The sequence below is a fragment of the Neomonachus schauinslandi genome, chromosome 13 (genome assembly GCF_002201575.2).
Source record: "Neomonachus schauinslandi chromosome 13, ASM220157v2, whole genome shotgun sequence".
Classification (NCBI taxonomy): Eukaryota; Metazoa; Chordata; class Mammalia; order Carnivora; family Phocidae; genus Neomonachus; species Neomonachus schauinslandi.
Genome location: NC_058415.1, coordinates 18,806,121 through 18,831,097, shown reverse-complemented (window position 1 = coordinate 18,831,097; position 24,977 = coordinate 18,806,121). Strand labels below are relative to the sequence as shown.

At 35.6% G+C, this 24,977-nt stretch overlaps 1 protein-coding gene across 4 annotated transcripts in view; it reads right to left on the bottom strand.

Annotated features, from left to right (window-relative positions):
- Window positions 1-24,977, bottom strand: part of VPS13A (vacuolar protein sorting 13 homolog A) — a 269,920-nt gene that overhangs the window by 216,221 nt on the left and 28,722 nt on the right. For all 4 annotated transcript variants that reach the window (XM_021689382.1, XM_044920643.1, XM_021689383.1 and 1 more), the window contains exons 6-17: window positions 19,360-19,469; window positions 18,442-18,501; window positions 16,555-16,614; window positions 16,286-16,366; window positions 12,858-12,915; window positions 8,251-8,378; window positions 7,740-7,846; window positions 5,729-5,900; window positions 4,242-4,304; window positions 3,599-3,728; window positions 2,477-2,571; window positions 1,980-2,122 (exon numbers count right to left, since the gene is read on the bottom strand). In XM_021689382.1, the coding sequence (XP_021545057.1) occupies window positions 1,980-2,122; window positions 2,477-2,571; window positions 3,599-3,728; window positions 4,242-4,304; window positions 5,729-5,900; window positions 7,740-7,846; window positions 8,251-8,378; window positions 12,858-12,915; window positions 16,286-16,366; window positions 16,555-16,614; window positions 18,442-18,501; window positions 19,360-19,469 (1,207 nt within the window). The remainder of the gene's footprint in view (window positions 1-1,979; window positions 2,123-2,476; window positions 2,572-3,598; window positions 3,729-4,241; window positions 4,305-5,728; window positions 5,901-7,739; window positions 7,847-8,250; window positions 8,379-12,857; window positions 12,916-16,285; window positions 16,367-16,554; window positions 16,615-18,441; window positions 18,502-19,359; window positions 19,470-24,977) is intronic.

Here is a 24,977-nt window from a genome sequence, read left to right as displayed (position 1 = left end):
ATATACTTTTCAAACAAGATATAAAACTTGTACTCGGAAAAGTATAAAACATTTTTGAAATTAATGAGGATAAATAAGTGGAAAGGCATCCAATATTCATGCACTTTAAGATAATACCATTTAAATGTCAGTACCAAAAACTGATCTACAGATTCAACAAAATCCTTATCAAATCTAAGCTGAAATTTTTGGCAAAAATGGATACAAAAAATTCAAGAATATCCTAAGAGCTAAAACCATCTTGAAAAAGAAAACAAAACTGGAGGATAAACTTTCTAATTTCAAATTCTACTACAAAGCTATAGTAATCAACACAGTGTACTACTGGCAGAAGGTTGTAGAGATCAATGGAAATAGAAAAAAGTCCAGAAATCAATTCTCACATTTATGGTAAACTCTTTTTGATGAGGGTATCAAGATCATTCAATGGGGATATAAGGTTTTGCAACAAATGTTGCTGGGACAAATGAATAACCTCATGCAAAAGAACGAAGTTGAACCCCAAACTCACACCATATATAAATGTTAACTCAAAATGGGTCATAAACCTAATTTAAGAAATGAAAGTGTAAAATTCTCACAAGAATACACAGGAATTTATCTGTTTCCTTGAGTTAGGCAAAGATTTCTTGAGTCTTCATTGCAACAACAAAAAATAAACTGGACTTCATGAAAACCAAAAACATCTGGCAAAGAATACCACCAAAAAACAATGAATAAGAGAAAATAATTATAAATTTCTTATGAGATAAAGGATTCTCATCAATAATATATATAGAACTCTTAAAACTGAATGAAAAGACAACTCAATTTAAAAATGGGCAAAGTAAGTTAATATACATTTCTCTAAAGAATATACAGAAGCAACCAATAAGCACAAGAAAAGATGCTCAATACTGTTAGCTATCAGGGAAATGCAAATTAAGACAACAATGAAATATCAACTCTCACCCATCAGGATGGCTCTAATTCAAAAGTGTTGGCAATGATACAGATTAATAAGAAACCTCAAACACTGCTGGTGTGAATATACAATGGTGCAGCTGCTTTGGAAAACAATCTGGCAATTCCTCAAAAAGTTAAATACAGAGTTACCATATGAGGAAACAATTCTGCTCCTAAGTACGTACCCGGAAAAATTTAAGCCTTATTGCCCATACAAAATATTGTCTGTAAATATCCAGAGCAACATTATTCATAACAGCCAAAAAGAAGAAACAAACCAAATATCCATCATCTGATGAATGGGCAAACAAAATGTCGTATATCCATACAATGGAATATTATCGTGCAATAGAAAAAAATTAAAACACTAATTCAAGCTATACCGTAAATGAACCGTGAAAATATCATGCTAAGTGAAAGAAGCTGGACAGAAAAGGCCATATATTGTATGATTCCATTCATATGAAATGCCTCCAACAGACAAATTCTTAGAAATAGAAATTAAATTAGTTGTTGCCATACACCGGGGAGAGGGGAGAATGGGGAGTGACTGCTAAAAAGGATTTCTTTTTTTAGGGTGTCAAAATGTACTAGAATTAAGATAATGGTAATTGTTGCACAACTCTGTAAATATACCAATGCGAATTTGGTATATGATACAAGTGTGATAAACATGAGTTGTACACTTTAAATAGATGAATTGCATGGGATATTAATTATATCTCAATAAAACTATTTTTAAAAACAAAAGTAAAATAAAGATATTCCCAGATAAAAACCAAATTGACAGTGCAGTTTCTTTTTATATAGTGTGACTGACATTTCTGTTTTATTCTTCAGTGTCCTTGTACATTTCCTTAGCATAGAGTTTTCTATTGAACCTGTATTATTTTTAATAATTCCAAAACGTAAGTTCCTAAAAATACATAATGATACATTAAACCAAAGTACCCTTACAAAATATGGGAAGACTGTAATCTAACTTCCAACCTCACAGTGAAATGTCTACTTACTGGTAAAAGAAAAATACTTACTTAATGGCTTGTGCTCCTGGTCTTTGCACAATCAAAGTGCTAAATTCTTCCACTACAATATCTAACAGCTCAGGTGTCTCTCGTTTTTCTCTTAGAACAATAGACATACTTTTCAAGTGAACAAAGAACTTCATGGCTTCAAACTAGAATATATTGAGAGAAATAAAATGAAAATAAATTTATATATATTTATATATTTTTATATATGTATGTATATATATGCATATATAGATATATAAAGACAACAAATACTCTTCTTCATAGTTTATTTTTTCTGATAACCAAAAAATACTTTAAAAACAACCCTTCATATATTAAAGAATCACCATATAAACACTACAAAGTAGGGGCAATTTTTATCCATACCTTGGAAATTAAAATAAATATGTACCAACTAGGCAAAGATCACAGAGTAAGTCAGTAACATTTCTGAGAGGATTAAAAATAGGCATTATCTACTGTTAAACTCTAAGGTATAAGGCAAGAAAACATCTTACTGTTTTTGGCAAGGTTGGATCAACTGCTGTTTCACTATAGCCAATTGCTTCATAGAGTAAAGTTTTTTCTTCAGAGGTCAACATTTCTTCAAGAACTATAATCATAAAGAAGTTTTTTGCATTCTTAACTGGGAAGATAAAACTAACTCACAATTTAGCTGCTTTTAACCAACTGGCAAATTCAACTCTCTTTTTATACTTTTAAGAAATTATAAAAAAATTTTATCTCAAAAAAAAGATAAAAGAAATTATAATCACTGAATGTTAGGATGGCACCGGCAATTTTAGAAGGATTAGCCTCCAAAAATATAAACTGCTAAATATATGAATTTAGCAATAGAAATTTCTAAATATTTGGATTAAACAAGCTCACAAAATGACTGTTATTAGGCACTTAGTGTACTGTGCTAAGCAACATACTTAGCATACAAAATAAGTAACACTAATATCATAATTTCCCATTTTACAGAGGATAAAATTGAAGTTTTGGGAATTTAAATAATTTGCCTGGGCTACGCTGCCAGTAAGTGATAGATCCAGGATATAAACTTAAGCCCCTAAGTCTCCAAAGCTATGATCTTAAAACATTTGGTAAGGAAACAAAAACCTTTCCAAGAAATAATTTCAACAAAAATTTACAATGGTTCATACCCTTGGGAATTTACACATTATTAAATCCTGAGCATAAAGCTCTTTTGTAAACATTAAGATAAAAAATTTAATTTTTATTTGATGTATACATGTACAATGTTTTAATAGTAATTTTATTGATAAGGATAAATTATATATGATACATACATATGCTTTTAATGTTTATTTTAGTTAGAAAATTTTCTGCAGGGGCGCCTGGGTGGCTCAGTCGTTAAGCGTCTGCCTTTTGCTCAGGTCATGATCCCAGGGTCCTGGGATCAAGGCCCGTATCTGGCTCCCTGCTTCAGTGGGAAGCCTGCTTCTCCCTCTTACACTCCCCCTGCTTGTGTGTTCCCTCTCTCGCTGTCTCTATCAAATAAATAAAGAAAAAAAAAAAATTTTCTGCAAAACTTTGCTTTCACAACTGATGATTAGTTGCACTAAATTAACCTAATGATTAACTGCACTCTCTATAAAATGAAATGGACCTACTTCCAGGCTTAACATCTGGTTGTTCTTTACTTCTTGGTTCTGACCAAGTCCACAGCCAGCTAAACCATCCTTTATTTTCCTCTGAATCTTTTGCTCCTTCTCTGAAAATCCTATATCCAGCTTTCTTTACCTAAAATGATTAAATTTTCAAATAAATGACAAATTATCCTTTATTTAGCAATCTAACAGAAAAATGACATTTACTAAATTTAACTATTCCAGTGAAAAAATGTAAACAATGAACAAACTGACAACAAAACAAAGTAATGCAACATAAGCCAAACATAAGAATTTAGAATTTCCAGGTAGACAGCCCTACTGTCTTACAAGTCACGGTAATCACACCACCCCGCCGCCCCCCCACCCCCAGATTGGATTTTCACCTTCATAGGAACTCAGTGTTTGATAATTATTTAGCAAGAATTACTTAGCCAAATTATTCAGCAAGAATTTTCCCCCCACAGGACCTAATTCAAATGTATGGGGCAAAACATCAAATCTATTTTTCTTATACCACAAAGAAGCAAATTTGAACCCCTTTTAGGAAACAGTATACTACAGCCCAACACTAATTATACCACTGCATCTGTCAAATCTACATGGAATCTAGATTTTTACCAATTGAAAGATAATGTGGAATTACCTCAACTTCTGCCTGTTGTCTTGATATAGTTATATTAAATACATCCAAGGTCTTTTCCAACTCCTTAAAATATAAACAAAAGTGTGTTTAAATGAGTAACTTTACATAGTCTATAGAAAGATTATAAAAATAAAATTTCCTATATAATCTAACAAACTGCTGCAATAAAGATAGGAAGCAAAAAACGGATCATCCACCAACATAATACCTCTTTTAAATTCTGAGAAGCAGTGCTTGTATATATGTCAGCTTGGAAATTAGCAATGATAGAGTAACTTTCTTAAAGAAATCATACATGTCATGCATATAGGTGTCATATTAAGATTTACAGACCCGTACTAAAAGATACCATATAGGCATTGTTTAAAATGACCTTTATTTGGGTTCTAACTACAACTGAGGGTAAATACATTAGTGTCACTTTCAACTAAAAATTCTAAACCCTTCATATTATATGCACAGTTGGTGTGTCATCTTTAATATATTCCAAGTAGATCTTTATGCAGAAAGTCTCCTACTTCAAACATAAAAATAAAACTCAATCTTTAGGGAGCTCCTAATTGGAAATTGGCCTAGATTCAGAATGGTTACATTAATTTCAAGAGGCTATCTCTCCTCAGTCTCCCTAAACTAAACATCCATCCATCCACAGAACAATCCCTTCTAGAATATACCATAACGCTAACAGATAAGACTAGTATTTAGGGAATTCTCAAGACAGATAATGAAATGTAAAGTTGCTGGTAAAGACTAGAAATGCCACAAGAATGAAGAGAAAAGGGACTCTGAATGGGCAGAAAATTCAGGAAAGTTTGTACAAGAGATGGGACTTACATAGAGCTTGAGGAATGAGTAAAACTGGAATAAACAGAGATGAGGAAAGGCAGATGGACTTGGCTACAAGTATAAGCATAGTATGTATAAAAGACAGGAAATTGGGGCGCCTGGGTGGCTCAGTCAGTTAAGCGACTGCCTTCGGCTCAGGTCATGATCCTGGAGTCCCGGGATCGAGTCCCACATCGGGCTCCCTGCTCAGCAAGGAATCTGCTTCTCCCTCTGACCCTCCCCCTTCTCATGTGCTCTCGCTCTCTCGTTCTGTCTCAAAAAAAAAAAAAAAAAAAAAAGGACAGGAAATTAATGCCGTTAGATGGTAACGGGGAAATGGAGTGGTGACAGGTAGTATAAGGCTTTGAAACCAACACAGAAAAGACTGGAATCAATGTAGCAAACACTTTTTAGGCTTTGAGGTTAAAAAAGTCATAATGTGAGGTTTCAAGTTACTATTTGCATGAACCCAAAACTCTCCAGATTGACAATAATCTGAAATTCCAGCAGCTCACAGGAGAGTATCACCAGAGGTTATATCACCCAACTGAAGTGAAGAACAGGAGTATGAAAAAGTCTAAGTAAAAGCAATGGCCGTCAAAATTAAAACAAATGAGGAATTATGCAGTACAAAATATTCAACAACTTCTAAATATGCTTACCTCCAAAGACATGAGAATTTCACCAGTTGGCTTCTTAGTTGTTATCTTTTTTTTATACAGTTCTTTATACTGCTTCATTTTTTGCCTGTGTTCTCTAATATGCTTCCATGACCACATCCGTAACCGGGGGCAGACATTTACTTCAAGAATACCGTGTATAGCATAAGCCCACCTAGTTAAAAAACAAAACAAACCCCACACTTAACACCTTCAAGCCAACAGTATGAAATATAAAACTGCTTCTACTCCAAAACAGCATACATAGTACAGAGACTACACTATAGTACCAGACTTTGAAAATGGTATACTATCTGACCACTTGATTTTTCCCAGCCCTGTTTGTATTAAGACTACATTAATTATTAATCTTATCTCTTTCCTGAGTGACAACAAGCAAAATCACTGAATTTTGTTACAAAAAAATACAGCTCTACAGAAAAACTATTGAAGTACTACTTGGCAAATAGCACTTTAGTAACCTGACTAGTAATTAAGAGTCAACTAAAAGTAATCGCAACTTCTAGAAAACAGCAAGAGCTTAATAAACGGAATAACAAGACTTCTAAATTTTAAAAAGGGGCTGTACTTTTACAGACTCACATAACCTGATTTTCGACTTTAATCACATAGGTTTAACGCACCTAATACGAAAGTTTGAATTTTTTTTAAAAAGACATTGCCAGACACAAACTAGGATATAGTTGTTAATAATCCCAAAAATACAGTTAATTAATGGTATTTTAGTATCTCCATTTTTAAGTTTTGTTTAAAAAAAAATCCCTTAATTTTATTAACATAATAAGCAAAAGCCATAAATCAAATGACAAAATGTATCTGCCCTTAAAGAGTATCTTAAAAAATTACTCTTAAAGTCAGTAAATTCACTTTTAAATTGTATTTTATAAATCTTAAAAAAATTTTTTTAGATCAAGTAATTCTACTTCTGGGTATTTATCTGAAGAAAACAAAAATACTAGCACAAAAAGATGTATGTTCCCTGATATTAAATGCAGCATTTTAATACAGTAGTCAAGATACAAAAACCACACGCCATCAACAAATGAATGAATAAAGAAAATATGGTATACAGATATACAATGGAATATTATTCAGTCATAAAAAGGAGTGAAATCTTACTATCTGTGACAACATTATGCTAAGTGAAATTAGTCAAAGAAAGATAAACACAGTATGATCTCACTTACATATGGTATCTTAAAAAATAAAAACCAGGGCGCCTGGGTGGCTCAGTTGGTTAAGCGACTGCCTTCGGCTCAGGTCATGATCCTGGAGTCCCGGGATCGAGTCCCGCATCGGGATCCCTGCTCGGCGAGGAGCCTGCTTCTCCCTCTGACCCTCCCCCTCTCATGTGCTCTCTGTCTCTCTCATTCTCTCTGTCTCAAATAAATAAATAAAATCTTTAAAAAATAAAAAATAAAAACCAAAAAACTGAGCTCATAGATACAGAAAACAGACTGGTGGTTGACAGAGGTAAGGCACAGGCAGTGAGTGAAATGGGTGAAGGGGATTAAAAGGTTCAAACTTCTAGTTACAAAATAAGTAATAGGCTATAATGTACAGCATGGCCACAATAGTTAATACTCTACTGCATATTTGAAAGTTGCTAAGATATCTTATAAGTCCTAAAGAAAAAAATCTGTCCTTGGGGCGCCTGGGTGGCTCAGTTGGTTAAGCGACTGCCTTCGGCTCAGGTCATGATCCTGGAGTCCTGGGATCGAGTTTTGCATTGGGCTCCCTCCTCAGCAGGGAATCTGCTTCTCCCTCTGACCTTCCCCCATCTTGTGCTCTCACTCTCTCTCTCTCAAATAAATAAATTAAATTAAAAAATATGTATTAAAAAATCTGTCCTCATATATGGTGATGGATGTTAACTAGACTTATTGTGGTGATCAGTTTACAACATATACAAATATCAAATCACTATGTTATAAACCTGAAACTAATATGTCAAATTATACCTCAATTTAAATAAAAACGTAAGTCATTTTACCAGTCTCTGGCATGATAGTGAAGAGGTACATCAGGTTTGAATTTCCTATATGGCAGATTTTGCGTCATCATATCAACTGATTCAAGAAGCTCCATAACACTGAAATACTGAAGAATGAAAAAAATGAAGGCTCTTAAATGTTTCAGATTTTTTGTTCAATTGTTAAAAAAATTAAATTACTGACTTTTTAAAGGAAATGTTACCATGTAACATTGTGTTTGAAATACATTTAAAATCTTAGTTCTGGGGCGCCTGAGTGGCTCAGTCAGTTAAGCGACTGCCTTCGGCTCAGGTCATGATCCTGGAGTCCCGGGATCGAGTCCCACATCAGGCTCCCTGCTCAGCGGGGAGTCTGCTTCTCCCTCTGACCCTCCTCCCTCTCGTGCTCTCTGTCTCTCATTCTCTCACAAATAAATAAATAAAATCTTTAAAAAAAAAATAAAATAAAATCTTAGTTCTGCTTTTATCAAATTATAACTCACAATTTAAAATTTCATTTAAAAAAAATCACCTGTGGTTTATTAAGTTCAATTGCTATGTCATGTAACTCAACATCCAGGTTTATCTTGGGGGCAGAAAAGTCAAAATCTGATCGCCGATTCATCTGAAGTTTGGCATTAGCAGATATGGGGCGAAACACTGAAAAATATAAATTTTAAAAAGTTAAACTGAGTTATATTTCAGAGTCCCAAAGTGCGAAGGGGATGAAGTGGAAAATATTTTCATTTCTTATACTCTTACTTTCCCAGATTGCCACACTGCTGTAATTTGGTCAGATGAACTGTCATTTAATTAATAAAGAATATTCTTTTATCTTTTTCCTACCTATAATTTATATTTTAAGTAAATGAAGACTAAGTAAACTCCCCCTCAAAACACCAACATAACCCTTAAAAGCAGGAACAATCTCTAAAAGGCAAAAATAGTATAATAAAATAATCTTAACAAAAATACAATTTAAAGGAATTACATTAAAAATGCTAAGGGAGAAAAGATTGTACTTGACCACTGACTTCCATTATAGAGTTATAATTTCTGAACTTCTGATCAGTTTCTATGTATCCATCTGCCCCCATTTTACTTGTAAAAGGAGAGGTGAGATGAGTGAGTTAACCCAGGATAACCTTCTTGGCTCAATCCATAGTCTAAAATGGATTAAACTCAACCCTTTATATTTAGTGCCAAAAAGAGTAAGAATATTCTTGCAGAGGGAGACAAACAATAGCAGAATCTATACCAAGATCAACTATTAAATTATAAGCTAATCTATATAAAAACATAATATGTTCCTCTTGTTTTAATCATTCCCAAGGCATACACTTAGGTTTTTTTTACACACTGAGCATTCAAATATACTGTGAACTTGAGTAGAACAAGAAGATATTCAACAAATGGAGACTGGTTAAATTCATCATGATACATCTATACAGTAAAGTACCACAGAGTGAAAAATAAGAAAAATTTATATATACCTAAGTGGAAGGAAATAGTAAAAGAAAGTTTAGGGGCGCTTAGGTGGCACAGTCAGTTAAGGGTCCAACTCTTGGTTTTGGCTCAGGTCATGATCTCAGGGTTGAGATGGAGCCCCATGTTGGGCTCTGCATGGAGTTCTCTCTCCCTCTGCCTCTGCCTCTCCCCCCTGCATCCTCCCTCTCTCTAAATAAATACATCTTTTAAAAGAAGAAAGTTTAAAAAGTGTATGTACACAGCAATAATATCACTATCTGAAAAATAAAATTATTCCTCTCCCCCAGCTTTCTTATGTTACGTACAAGACTACACAATCCCCTATATCCTTCCTGGTTGCAATCTCTATCCATCCCTAGGTTACATCTTCTCCTAGGTCTCTCCGATTTTAGCTCCTGGCAACTCTAATTTCCAAGTGATTTCAACATACAAATAATCTTTCCAAAACCAAAGCCTCTCAGAACCTTGGACTTCTCCACCCTTACTTCATCCACTAGATCTTATCATACTTATATGCTAGACCTCTCCATAAGCTCAGTCTCAAGCATCCAACTCCCCTACCACCACCACCACCTATCTCTCTAGTACTAAACTTCAAGTCCCGTGAGACCTATCATTCATTGATCCTTTATCTTTGTCTTTCACCTCCTCTTCATGTCCTCAGGAACCTCCCTACCCTATTAAAATTCTATAATCAGTTATTTTAATCATCCCCCTGCATTCACTCTTCACTCCTCTGTCTTCTCACTTTGTCAGTACTTACCAGGCCACACTCTAATTCTGGATAAAAACCCTCTCCATTTACTCTACACCTGTAACCTACCTAAGAAATTGAATTTGGTTTGGGGGAAAACAAAAACAAAAACAAAAACGTACACAATCACACAGATTGGTCTCACTTTAATGTCATAAATCCTAAAAGTCCTCAATGTTGCTGAGCAGTCATACAATATTTAGTCCAGGATAGGGGCCAAATGCATACCATAGTGTGTTGTTATACAACCAATGAACTAGGAATGATTTTTACACCTTTATAGGGTTGTTTAAAAGAAACAAAGGAAAATATGTGACAGAGGCTATATAAGGCCTTAAAACCGAAAACTTTTTACTATGGGGCCTTTTAAAAAAAAAAAAAAAACAAACTGCCCAGCCCCAACTCTAGCCCAGTGGCTCTCAAAATCATCAAAATTACCAGGAAAGCTTATTAAAACAGATTGGCAAGGCTCACCCTCAGAAGTTCTCATTCAATATGTCTGGAATGGGCCCTAGGATTTCTATTTCTAACAAGTTTCCAAGTAATACTGATGTTGCTAGTCCGAACCATACTTTGAGAACACCACTTCAGTCAATTCACTCTCCTGTTTACCTACATGACTATTTCATAGCCTCTCTTCCCTCCAAAAACCCCCAACACCTCAGGTATTAAAAAATAAGAGCTCATAAAAGAAATTCCATAAACTCCTATTACCATCACTACTGTCTAACATTAGGACTTCTCTCTTATGCCAAAATCTGTCTTATAAATGAACTAATCATGTTCCTCTGTGTGGCAAAACACCACTTGTGCACGAGATCCTATCCCCTTTCACCCATATCCCATAAACTACCGCTTCTCTCTCTTGCTTCGTTTTTCATATTCTACAGATCATTCCTATCTCAGCCTATAAACTGTTGTCTCTCCCATTAAATAAAGAACAAACAAAAAAAAGCCTTTAGTCTGGGACGCCTGGATGGCTCAGCTGTCAAGCATCTGCCTTCGGCTCAGGTCATGATCCCAGCATCCTGGGATCGAGTTCCACATGGAGGTTCTTGCTCACCGGGGGGTCTGCTCCCTGTGCCTGCCGCTCTGCCTGCTTGTACTCTCTGACAAATAAATAAAATCTTAAAAAAAAAAAAAAAGCCTTTAGTCCTTCCCTCTCCAGCAGGTATATACCAGTTATCAATTTATCTGTGAATTCCAAATTCATCCTTCACTGCTTAATCTAAAAGCTAAATTTGGGCCCTTTAATTACCAGCTGGCATAATGCTAGACACTGGAGAGAGACTGCAGAGGGAGTTCTGCTTCCCGGTTCTAACAGGCTCATTCCACAGACTCTTGCAGTATCGGGACTTTTCCACCACCCAGATGCTACCAAGTGGGTCCTACAGAAGGCAGCTCCCCGAGCATGACAGATTTTTTCAGCACTAGCCTGCTGAGGTACACAACAGCTAGGAGCAGCTGGCAACTTCTCCCAGCACCCTAAGGCAATTTTGCAGTGAAGTGCCTCCTATGAGCAACTCCTCATGAGAGACGCTAGAGTTCCTGAGGGCAAATTTCCAACAGGTTCAGTGGCCTGGCACCAGAGAGACTTTTCCTGGCAGTCAGTGAGCCCTGGTCATGTCCTTTCCAACAAGCTCTAGATCTCAGTGTTGAGGCAGGCAGACCCTGTTCTTTGGGCACTCCATCTTAGTCCTAGGGTAGGGGCAGTTCCTTCTATTATTCTTATATTCTTTAGAGTTCTCTCTACTTTTTAGTAGCCAATCCCTTGTTACTCCAATCCTGTGATAGTAATTCTTTATATTAAACTTCCCCTGCTCAAATTACTGTGTAGTTTCTCTCTCACCAGACCCTCACTAATGGAGAAGGAAATGATAGTAGGGCAAAGGAGAAATCAGTCAAACCTAAAGTGATAGGAGAATCATCAACACACATGAAAGGCAATCTCATGTTATTAATGTTTCCTTTTAGGAAAAAAATCTAGAAAAATATCCACTTCAAAGCTTTGAATTGGTTTCAAGAGTGAAAACAAGAAGAATCACTTCAACGGTGCCTGGCTGGCTCAGTTGGTTGAACACCCGACTCCTGGTTTCAGCTCAGGTCATGATCTCAGGTGGTGAGATCAAGTCAGCTTTGAGCTCCATGCTCAGTAGCCTGAGGCTCCATGTTCAGTGGGGAGTCTGCTCCAGAGTCTCTCTCTCTCTACCTCTCTCCCGTGCCCATCCCCGACCTTGTGCACATGTGAGCCCTCTCAAATAAATCTTTAAAAAAAATAAATAAGCCACGTCAGGAAATTAATAAAGTGTCATCATGAAGGTAGAAGAATACAGAAAAGAATCACTGGTTGATGACATCAGAAAACCAAATCCAATAAATGAGTTATCCATCCATTAATCAGTATTTATTGAGTGCCTACAGGGTAGAAAAAATAGTACTACTTTCAATTTGAAATTTTACTCATTTCTGATTATAAAAGTACTACATGTTCATTTCAGAAAATCTGGAACCAGAAAAAAGTATGAAGAAGAGAAATTTTAAATATACATTTTTAAAACAGTAAGATCACACTATAGACTACAGCAGCTACTAGCCTTATTAAATTGTATTTGCCATGTAAAATGTCTTTAAAAGATTATAATTATTACTGAATAATCCTTAGAGATTTACCACATTTATTACATCCTCTCTTGTTGGACACTTTTCTTTCTTATTGTTTCAAAATATAGCAAAAAGCTCCCCAACAATGAATGGCATAGAACAGATAGTTTTTTTCGTGCACATATAAATACCTTGAATTATATGACAAAATCAACATGAAACATCACAGTGACATTATCAATGTTCATTTAAAATTTATACTGATTAATTCCATGTATTTTATAAAATGTACTTACCAAAATCATAACCTTTCGGAACAATATTTCCATTGACAATGCCCTTCTTCAAGCTGTCCTATTAAAAGACAAACTGCTTTTATTTATATTCATGCCAATATATCTTTACAAAATCCTATTATATACAAAAAAATGTTTTAAAGCAATTTTAAAAATAACTCAAACTTAGAAGAACTTATCTATGGAAAATACTGAAGTGGTCAGATGACAATATCCCATTAACTACTATTAAAGAATAATCTGTGAACTATTTAGATATATAGTGTGTGTTTTTACATATTTGTGTACAGGCACATATATAAAATCGCACAAAATTCAACATGAACTTATGATAAAGAATCTCAAGAAAGTGGATATAAGGGAAATATACCTTAACATAATAAAGGCCATATATGACAAACCCACAGCTAACATGCTCAACAGTTAAAAACTGAAAACTCTTCCTCTAAGATCAGGAACAAGACAAAGATGCCCACTCTTGCCACTTTTATTCAGCATATTCAGAAGTCCAAGCCAGAGCAATTAAGCAAGAATAAAAGGCATCCAAATTGGAAAAGAAGTACAACTGTCACTGTTTGTAGATGACATGACATTCTATATAGAAAACCCTGAAGACTCCACCAAAAACTGTTAGAATAAATGAATTCAATCAAGTTGCAGGATACAAAATCAATATACAGAATTCTTCTGCATTTCTATATACTAATAATGCTGTAGCAGAAAGAGAAATTAACAATCCAATTCACAATTACATCAAAAAGAATAAAATACCTAGGAATAAATTTAACCAAGGAAGTCAGTCAGAGAAAGACAAATACCATATGACCACACTCGTATGTGGAATTTAAGAAACAAAACAGATGAACATAGGTGAAGGGGTTAAAAAAAAAAAAAAAAAAAAAAGGGTGGGAAGGCAAACCATAAAACACTTAACAGAGAACAAACAGGGTTGCTAGAGGGGAGCTGAGTGGGGGATGGGCTAAATAGGTGATGGGAATTAAGGAGGGCACTTGTGATGAGCATTGGGTGTTACACGTGAGTGATGAATCACTAAATTCTACTTTTTTTTTTTTTTTAAAGATTTTATTTATTTGAGAGAGAGAGACAGCGAGAGAGAGCGTGATTAGGGAGGAGAGGGAGAAGCAGGCTCCCTGCTGAGCAAGGAGCCTGATGCAGGACTCGATCCCAGGACCCTGGGATCATGACCTGAGCTGAAGGCAGATGCTTAACCAACTGAGCCACCCAGGCATCCTGCTAAATTCTAATTCTGAAACCAATATTACACTGTATCTTAACCAACTAGAATTTAAATAAAAACTTTAAAAAAAAATTAACTGAAACTAAAGAAATGTGTTACTCACATTTTGTAGCTTTAGGGAATTAAAACAATAAAACAAAGTATTTGAAATAAAAAAAATTTAACCAAGGAGGTAAAGCTTTGTACACCCAAAACTGTAAGATAGAAATTGAAGATGCAAAAAAATGGGAACATACTCCATGCTCTATACTGCAAGAAATAAACCTGTTAAAAATTCCACACTACCCAATCTATAAATTCAATACAATCTCTATCAAATTTCCAATGGCATTATTCACAGAAATAGACCAAATGACCTTAATGTATGTATGAAACCACAAAAGGCCCTGAATAACCAAAGTAATCTTGAGAAAGAACAAACCTGGAGCTATTACAATCCTTGATTTCAAATTATATTACAAAGTTATAATAATCAAAACAGTATGGCACTGGCATAAAAACAGGTATACACAGGTATAGAATAAAGAGCCCTGAAATATACCCATGCATATATGATCAATTAAATTACAACAAGGAAGCCAAAAATATATGAGGAAAGGAGAGTCTCTTCAATATGTGGTGTTTGGAAAACTGGACAGCCACATGCAAGACAATGAAACTGGACCAATATCCTACACCATACACAAAAATTAACTCAAAATAGATTAAAAGACTTGAATGTAAGCCCTGAAACCATACAACTCCTAAAAGAAAACATAGGCAGTAGGCTCTTTGAAACTGGTCTTGGCGATGGTATTTTGGATCTGACACCAAAAATAAAGTCAACAAGAGAAAAAAAATAAACAAATGGAACTACATCAAACTAAAAAGTTTCTGCACAGCAAAGGAAACCATCAACATAATGAAAAGGCAAACTAATGAATAGGAGAAAATATTTGCAAATCATTTATCCGATAAGGGGTCAATATCCAAAATACATAAAGAACTCATACAACCCAATTTCAGAAAAACAATCCAATTTAAAAATGGCAGAGGAACTGAAGAGACATTTTTCAAACATACAGATAGCCAACAGGTACATGAAAAGGTACTCAACACCACTAATTATCAGGGAAATCACAAATCAAAAGCATGAGCTATCACCTGTTGAAATGGTTATTATTAACAAAAAAAGAAGAAAATAACAAGTGTTGGCAAGGATGTGGAGAAAAGGAAATTCCTATACACTACTGGTGGAAATGTAAACTGATGCAATCCCCTATGGAAAAACAGTATGAGGGTCCTCAAAAAATTAAAAGAACTACCATATGATCCAGCAATTCCACTTCTAAATATTTATTAAAAGGAAAACATGAACTAGAAAAGATACATGCACCTCCACGTTCAATGCAGCATTAATTATAATAGCCAAGATATGGAAACCACCTAAATGTCCATTGATAGATGGATAAAGAAAATATACTCACACACACACGAATTATTATTCAGCCATTAAAAAGGAAATCTTGCCATTTGCAACAAGGATAAAACTTGATAGCCTTATGCTAAGTGAAATAAGTCAGACAAATACCATCTGACCTCACTTATATGTGGAATACTTAAAAAAAAAAAAAAAAACAAAAAAAAGCCAAGCTCATACTCACAGATACAGAGAATAGACCAGTGACTATCTGAGGTAGAGTGAGAGATATGAAAAATGTGTGAAGGGAGTCAAAAGGTTAAGAACTTCTAGTTATACAGTAAGTCAGTCATGGAAATGTATGTAACGTACAGCATGGCAACTACAGTTAACAATACTGTACTGCATATTTCAACGTTGCTGAGAGAGTAAATCTTAAAAGTACTCATCCAAAGAAAAAAGTTCCATAATTATGTATGGTAACGGATGTTAGACCTACTGTGATCATTTCACATTATGTACAGATACTGAACCATTACAGTGCACACATGAGACTAATAAAATACTAATGCTGCACATCAATTATACAAAAAAGATCTTTACATGTTTGTGTACAGGCACATATATATTCACCTATTTCTGTAAATTTTAATGGATTTTCCCTAGGAAAAAAGACCACAGAGTATGTTAATAAATGATAATGAATAAAACCTTACGCAAAATAGGATACCAACAAAGGTGTACATACACATATCAAAAAGATTTACTTACCAATGATTCATCATAATCATTAAGGTAAAACAACTGAGACTTCACATTCCAATAGGCAAAAAGGTTATCCAGTCGGATTAACTGAAAACAAATCAAATTTATTACATGTCTCATTTTCTTCTTTAACATATGCTATTTTCAGAAGTCTCAAATAATTGAGTCATATGATAGACTTAAGTAAACACAATTCATATAAATCCTTATCTATATATATTACCATTCGCCTTTCTAAAAGTCTCTTTTGTCTGTGGATTGACAAAATATTTTACCTTACAAAATAGTTTCTCAGTTTCATCATGTAAACATGGAACCCAGTTTTGATCAGTCGTCTAAAAAGAAAAGTAAAAAACAGTGAAAATATTATTTACATGTGAAATGGCAGACTGATAAATTGTACCAACCATGCCCTTGACCAATTTCCCATAAAAATGTTCTTGAAAACATTCAGTGAAAGAATATTAACTGACTACAAGAAAGCCTCTGCTTTCAAAGAGCTCGAAAAAGCAAACAAGTAAACAAGCAATTACAAATAGGTAAGTGCGGGTGGGGGGATGGGTTAGCCTGGTGATGGGTATTGAAGAGGGCACGTACTGAATGGAGCACCGGGTGTTATACGCGAACAATGAATCATGGAACACTACACCAGAACCTAATGATGTGATGTATGGTAATTAACATAATAAAAAAACAAAACAAATAGGTAAGTGCCACCTTAGAGGTTAAACACACAGTTCTCAGAATAAGGTAGGAGCCTCAAACTCAGGGGTGTAATGGAGAAAGTGATGTCCAATATATATGAATAGAAATTGTTGATTTTAAGGTCAGTAGGGAATATGATTCAGAGTAGGAAAATATCCAAATATGCAAAACGTTCAGGGAACTGAAGAAGCCTCATATGGCCAGAGAACATAAAGCAAAGAGGTGAAACCAGATGTTATCCAGCGTCAGATTACAAAGCGATTATGAACTATTTTAAAACAAAACTATTGACTTTATTCCAATAGCAATGAGAAGCCACTGAGGTGAATAAAGTGTTTAGATGCTTATTCTACAAAGATGGTTTTCATTTTTTTGGTAGAGAACTGAAGAGATGACAAAAGTTTTCAAACTTGAGCGTGCATCAAAATCACCGGGAGGGCTTTCTAAAACTTAGATTGCTGGGTCCCCACCTGAGTTTCTAACTGAATAGGTCTGGGCTAGGACACCAGTTTCCAAGGTCTCCCAAAGGTGATGGTCAACACCACTGCTGTCAGAGTTACCCATTACCTCCACACTGCCACAGCCAATGGCTAATTCTCCATCCTTATTTTTCAAACTTACAGCAGCATTTGACAGTTTATCCTACCCGACGTCATTCAATAACTTTTCATTTGGTTTTTCTTATTTATTTTGCTTGTAGTGGATCCATATTTTAAGAAGAAATTATACACAAAAACCCAATGGATACAACAAACAAAAGCAGGTAATGAAATACTACACAGCAATTAAACTGAATTATGTATAGCAACACAAGTAAATGTCAAAAACACTGTGATGAGAAAAATGAAAATCTATAGAAAAATCACATAAAATATTACTTAGAATGTTTATCTCTAAGAGAAGGGTGAAGAGTAGAAAACAAAATAGATTTCAACTTTATTCCTAACAGTTTATTCTTTAAAATAAAGTATTTAATACTTAAACCAAATGACAAATTCCACAACTGTCCATTCTGGACACAAGCCAGTGTTTCATAATCCTCTATTTGCTCTTAGGCTTTAAAAATTCATCAGTTTGAAAAACTGGACAGGAAGAAAGTTTGCCACAATATTAATAATGGTGGTGAGGAAATGAGTGATTTGTTTCTTTATGTTTTTCAAGACTTATCAAAGTTTCTGAAATAAACATTACTTTTACTTTCTACTTATTTAAGCCACATATTTTTAAGAAAAAAAGTATCAAATGCTCTAATTTGCAAATAATAGGCCCTATTTTAAACTAAATTTGATTATTAACCATTTTTTGAAATGCTGAACTACCTACCCCCAATTCCAATCCAGCCTATGCAATAATTCTATATAAACAACTAGTTCTGATGCTGGCACACACAAACAGTAATTAATAGTTAGATGAACTATACTACACAATAGGGTTAAATTTCTTTTCAAACAAAGTACCTGCATGCTGAGATTTTGAAGGGAAATACCAAATGACAGTGGGTTGTCTCGATTTGTGATCTAAAGAGGAAAGAGCAAATTTTAGTCAGACTTTTAGTAGTTAAAATTCACTTTATCAAAAAAGTTCAGGGGCGCCTGGGTGGCTCAGTTGGTTAAGCGACTGCCTTCGGCTCAGGTCATGATCCTGGAGTCCCTGGATCGAGTCCCGCATCGGGCTCCCTGCTCGGCGGGGAGTCTGCTTCTCCCTCTGACCCTCCTCCCTCTCATGTGCTCTCTCTCATTCTCTCTCTCTCAAATAAATAAATAAAAAATCTTTAAAAAAAAAAAAAAAGTTCATTTTCTGGGAAACATTCTATTTCAAACATTCAAAACCATTTTTCTACTTTCTACAACTTTTACTCCTATATTTTTCCAAATACTAATTAAAATATCAAGTATCAATGTATTATTGTACAATAAATCTGCATGTTTTTCAGTTTATAAAAAAAGCTTATTGATAAGTTGACCTCACAATAGTACTTGAGAAGTTAATAATTTTGCGTTTCAGAGAGAATACAGGATCTATTTGAGATAATCTAAATCTAGCTCTACTGATTCCTACACCAGTGTAATTTCCAGGAGGTAAATATAAAGAATTTTAAAAATACATAACTGCTAAATTCATAATGCCCAACTATCAAAGATGACCGTAATATAAAAAGGCATCTTCCTTCATTATCTGATTTTTGAACATTTTAGGAAAGTGTAATCAAGGCAGTAAACACTGCAAATCAAAACTATAATTACAGAAAAGAAAGATCAGGTCATTTCAGCTCTGTGTCCCTCTACTTCTCAGCATCAGTGGTTGACCACTATAGAGCAGATGTCAACAAACAAAACATAAACATAAAAAAAAGTTTCACCTATTAAAATACTTACATCATCCTCATAACGAATATGGATGTTGGAAATTTTGACTTGAAGATTTTTTATGATCTGAGTAATTAATTTTTCCGTAAAAGTGTCCTGTTTCTCCACCCGAAGTTTTTCTACAATAGTAAATTTTTTTTTTTTTAACTTGAATGAAAAATACACTGTATAAGTATTCACATTTCGAGGTAACATAAACATCACCATGTTAAAGAAAAAAATCTGTATTTGTAAACAGAACACTAAGAGCCTGCTTTCCCCGAGCCTTCCATACCAATAGACGTTCAAAGGCAACCAAACACTCGGTTTTAAAAATCTGGTTTTTTTTTTTTAATGAAACTAAAGCCAACCATGTAAAACTTACTGCCATTAAATTTTACAACTTCTGTTGTAAAATTTACATACCTGAGTATGTAAAGATTTGGGAAACAATGAAGATTATTAGATAAGAATTATAATGGGCTTAATTTAGAAAAGCCAGTAACAGCAGGAAGTAGGCATCTCCCTTAAAATTAGTGATACTATCGGGCGCCTGGGTGGCTCAGTTGGTTAAGCGACTGCCTTCAGCTCAGGTCATGATCCTGGAGTCCCGGGATCGAGTCCCGCATCAGGCTCCCTGCTCAGCAGGGGGTCTGCTTCTCCGTCTGACCCTCTTCCCTCTTGTGCTCTCTGTCTCTCATTCTCTCTCTCAAATAAATAAATAAAATCTTTAAAAAAAATTAAAAAAATTAAAAAAAAAATTAGTGATACTATCACAAGTTGTATGTGGTTTGATGTTTAAAATAGTTAACTATGCGTCTCTTCCTGATGAACCCAACATGAAGATATAAGATTCTTTCTCTTTCTCCTTTCAAGGGAACGAAGTTCATCATTTGTCTCATTTTCTAAAAAAGCTATTAACTGTTTCCAGTTTCAAAACTTTCCAGGGGAATAGAAAGAATAAAGGATTGAGGTTCCTAATTTCTTTTTTTAACATGTCTTTGAGGGGTGCCTGGATGGCTCAGTCCACTGAGCATCCAACTCTTGATTTCAGCTCTGGTCATGACCTCAGAGGTCCTGGGATCAAGCTCTGCACTGGGCTCTGTGCTCAGAGGAGAGTCTGCCCAAGGATTCTCTCTCCTCTCCCGATGCCCCTCCCCCTGCTCTATCTCCAAGATAGATAAATCTTTGAAAAACATATGCCTTTGATAACCACAAGTTACTATCCCCTTTTCCCCCATTTGAAAATGCCAATGAAAACTATCTCATTTCCTATTTCTAGTCCTGTTCCACCTGTACATACATATTATCGGTCTTTTCTTCTAATGACCTACTGCTCCCTAATTCAACTGGCCCAGGAGGACAAGCTGATGAAGATATATTTACATCAAATCCAAGATTCAGTGAACAGATCAGTAAATACCTTAACTATAAAAGGACTTTAGAATTAATAAGTAAACAAAATATAAGCTCTTTGAAGACAGGATTTTGACCTTTGATTACCACCACATCCTAACAAAATCCTTTACTCTATGAATCTATTCATTCGATTCAATGCAAAATCTTCCTTTCCCCATCCAGTAGTCTCCTTCCAAATTTCTTATCCTGCTCAGATTCCATAACCTATTATTTCACCAACTCTTTAAACTCTTTTGTTCTTTTTTCTCATTTTCCTCACAGAGGCAAAGCTCCAACTCTGAATAAACCCAACTATCTACTTTTTACATAAACATGTTTACACCTTGCCAGTTGAGGACAGGAGGAGACAAATCACAACAGGAGAGACTGTAATGACTGTAAATTAGGTATCACCAACTTCACCCCAACAGCAACCTTACATTTCTCCATTCCACTTGTTCACACGCTCCAGAACATTTATCTCAAAATTCTTTCGGATTCTCCTCAAAGGTCTAATGACCCTTCCACTGCTCTCTTTACTTTGAGAGGACCTCGCCTCCAACTTTGGAAGAACCTGTAATCATCACTCAAGGACCCATGATATGCATGACATGAATAAAATGATTTCTTTATCCTCACTTTACCTGATACCTCGTTAGGATCTAATACATTCTTTGCTTCCTAAAACACTCTTTTCCCATGAAATTATAATCTCCCAATTTCTACTTATCTAATCACTCTTTCTTGATCTTCTGTGTTCCTCCTCTAATACAATCATTAAATGCTGGATTTCCTTAAGGCTCAGTTCCACGATTGCTTCTATTCTCCTTCTACACTGCTGCTTCAGGGAATCTCATCTGCACTTTATAGCTTCAACTATCCTCCTAATGCTGGTAACCCACAACTGTATATTAAAGTAGAAAGTGAGATATATTCAGAGAAATATACAGAGAAATTGATACATTCAATAAACTAATAGATCAGTACGGCTAGAACAAAGAACAGAAGAGAAAGAGGTGGGGCCAGTAACGAGGCTGAAGAGGTAGACAGAATTCAAATCCTATGAACTTTTAAGTGTCATGCTGAACAGTTTAAACTTCTACCTGATGATAATAAGCTATTACTAATGAATTTTAAGCATAAACATTTCTATTTTAGACCTACATAAAAATAGGAGGGACTTCTGATTAATCATGGTGGATTGTTATCCATTTCTTCACTTCTCAGTAAGACCACACTAATGCAAAAGTTAAGAAGAAAAATAGACAAATCCCCAAGGCCAAAAGAAAAAATACAGGAAACAAAACAGATAAGAGATACCCTCAAAATTTCAGAAGCTGGAAGGCAGACAGTCTTAACCTACTTAGAAGATGAAGAAATTCAATCCTAAATGCCTATAAATGGAGATGCCAATAGTATAGATGAGTTAAAAACCAGAACCCTGTAAAGATTCAGAAACTAGAGTCCTCATGGGGCGCTTGGGTGGCTCAGTTGGTTAAGTGTCTGCCTTCAGCTCAAGTCACGATCCCCAATGTCAGGCTCCCTGCTCAGCAGGGCATCTGCTTCTCCCTCTCCCTCTGCTGCTCCCCTTGCTTGTGCTCTCTCACTCGCTCTCCCTCTCTCTCAAATGAATAAAACCTTAAACAAACAAACAAAAAAAACTAGAGTCCTCAGAAAACAAATGGCAAGGAGAGGATGATAATAAAAGGATTAGCTTAAATCTGTTTAATTAGTAGGTAGACTTCCAGGTATCTTCCATCTCCTAGTCCACATAGCCAAGCAACTATCCCTTTCTCATTCTAGTGAGAAGGAAGAATTTATTGTGAAGAAAATAAACGCGACCAGACTCTGAAACCATGTACTTAAAGATACAGGGAAGGAAGATCCATCATATCGAAACCAGACACATTAAGAAAAAGTTCTATATAATAAATAAATATAATTACACCCACATTCATCTACTATTGCCAAGTAAATAAACACATGTAATCAGAGTATATATACTATTTGGCTCAGTAGTAAGCACTTAGATGTAGCCATGATAATATAAACAATGAATACTGATTTAACCAAGCATGCAATTATACTGCAAAGACAGAAAAATGGGTCGACCTTATAGTCCATAAATCAAGCAATAGAGGTGTAATCACCTTATGCAGCAATACAGAGATAAACACAAGAAACACCTTAAAACTTGAAAGTGGGTCTATATGGAGTAGGCTTAGGGTCTAAGCCAGAAGACAGAATTTTTTTGTTTTAATTATGGGTACTCTATTACTTATTAACTTTTTAAGCTATATATATTATTTTGATAAGATGAAAATAACTTTTAAAAGGCAAAAGCCTAGGAGACTTAGCAAAGGAAGGACTGGAAGAGAGGATTCTGGGGAAAATGGCAGAATAGAAAACACCAAGAATCTGTTTTCCTAGTTAGGTAACAACTGAATAGGTGAAATGTGCCTAATGTAAATATTCTGAAACTCTGGAGACTCTTTGAGGACTTGCAACTTGCAGAGGAAGGCTTGAAAGTAAACTAAACTTCATTTACATCAATATTAGCTCTTAACACAGTAGCAGCTCTCCATCCCCTATTCTCAGGCCCATGGCAGTCAGCTGTGCACTTACTCCTGGAGTGGCTTGCACTCAACTTGCCGGAGCCAAGGTGGGGGAAAAAAGGACCCATCCTCCAAATATTTGGAGATCTGTAGTCTAAAGGCTGATTACTGCTCCTGATCAAAGAGAGAAGGGTGGTCCATGGTTGCTGCACCTTTCTCCACTGCTGCAAGCCCCTTCCTCTCCAGCTGATGTGACATCCAGGGGATTTAAAGAACTCGCAACCTTTTTTATTTTTGCCCCCCCCCATTCGTTATTCTCCTCTCCTCTTTTGTGAGCGAAAGATTAAAGACCAGGACATTCAAAAGCAACTCCATACATAGGAAAAATAAGAATGTGACCACACATGTTCAGGGAAAGGAATAGGCTCAGGCTTAGAAAAGACCTGAGAATACCTTACATTTACACCTCAGACTGATCCTTGGACTAGGACATCCTATAATAATGAAAAATAATAACCAAAAACATTTAAAAAAAAAAAAAACCAGAAAACCATAGGAATAGGAGTGAATTTCATTTCCACAGGTATCACATTATTATATCCAAATATCCAGATTTTAATGAGAAATCACAAGGCATACAAAGAAACAGGAAGATATGGCCCAAAGGACAAAAAAAATAAGTTTACAAAACTATTCCTTAAAAAGATCTGATGACAGGGGCGCCTGGGTGGCTCAGTCGGTTAAGCTACCGCCTTTGGCTCAGGTCATGATCCTGGACTCCCAGGATCGAGTCCCGCATCGGGCTCTCTGCTCAGCAGGGAGTCTGCTTCTCCCTCTGACCCTCTCCCCTCTCATGCTCTCTCTCTCTCTCAAATAAATAAATCTTTAAAAAAAAAAAAAATCTGATGACAGATCTACTAGACTTTTTTTTTTTTTAAGATTTCATTTATTTATTTATTTATTTATTTGAGAAGGAGTGCAAGCGAGAGAGCATGAGTGGGATGAGGAGCAAAGGGAGAAGTCCTCGATCCCAGGACTCCGGGATCATGACCTGACCCAAAGGCAGACACTTAACCCACTGAGCCACCCAGGCACCCCTCTACTAGACAGAATCTCACACTTCTTAAAAGAAGTATCACATAGATGCTCAAGAACTGAAGGAAGGTGCGGAGAATGTCAAGAAAATAGTATTATCAACAAAATGGAAATATCTATAGAGACAGAAAACCTCAGAAGAAACCAAACAAAAATTCAGCAGCAGGAAAGTACCATAACTAAAAGGAAAAACTCTCCATAGGGATGCAAAGACAGATGTCAATCGGCAGAAGAATTAACAAACTTGAAAATAGAACAACAACAACAACAACAAAAAACAAACCTGAATTTGAGGAACAGAAAAAAACTTGAAGAAAAGTAAACAGAGCCTAAGGGACACCTGTGGGACACCAAGTGGACCAACATATACACTGTGGGGGTCCCAAAAGAAAAAAGACAGAGAAATGGTGAAAGAAAATATGTGAAGAAATACTGGCTGAGGTGTGCCTATCTGGCTTAGTCAGTGGAGTGTGTGACTCTTGACATTGGGGTTGTGAGTTTGAACCCCACATTGGGTGTAGAGATTACAAAGACAGAGAGGGGGAAGGGAAGAGAGGGCGAAGGGAGGAGAGGGCGAAGGGAGGAGAGGGCGAAGGGAGG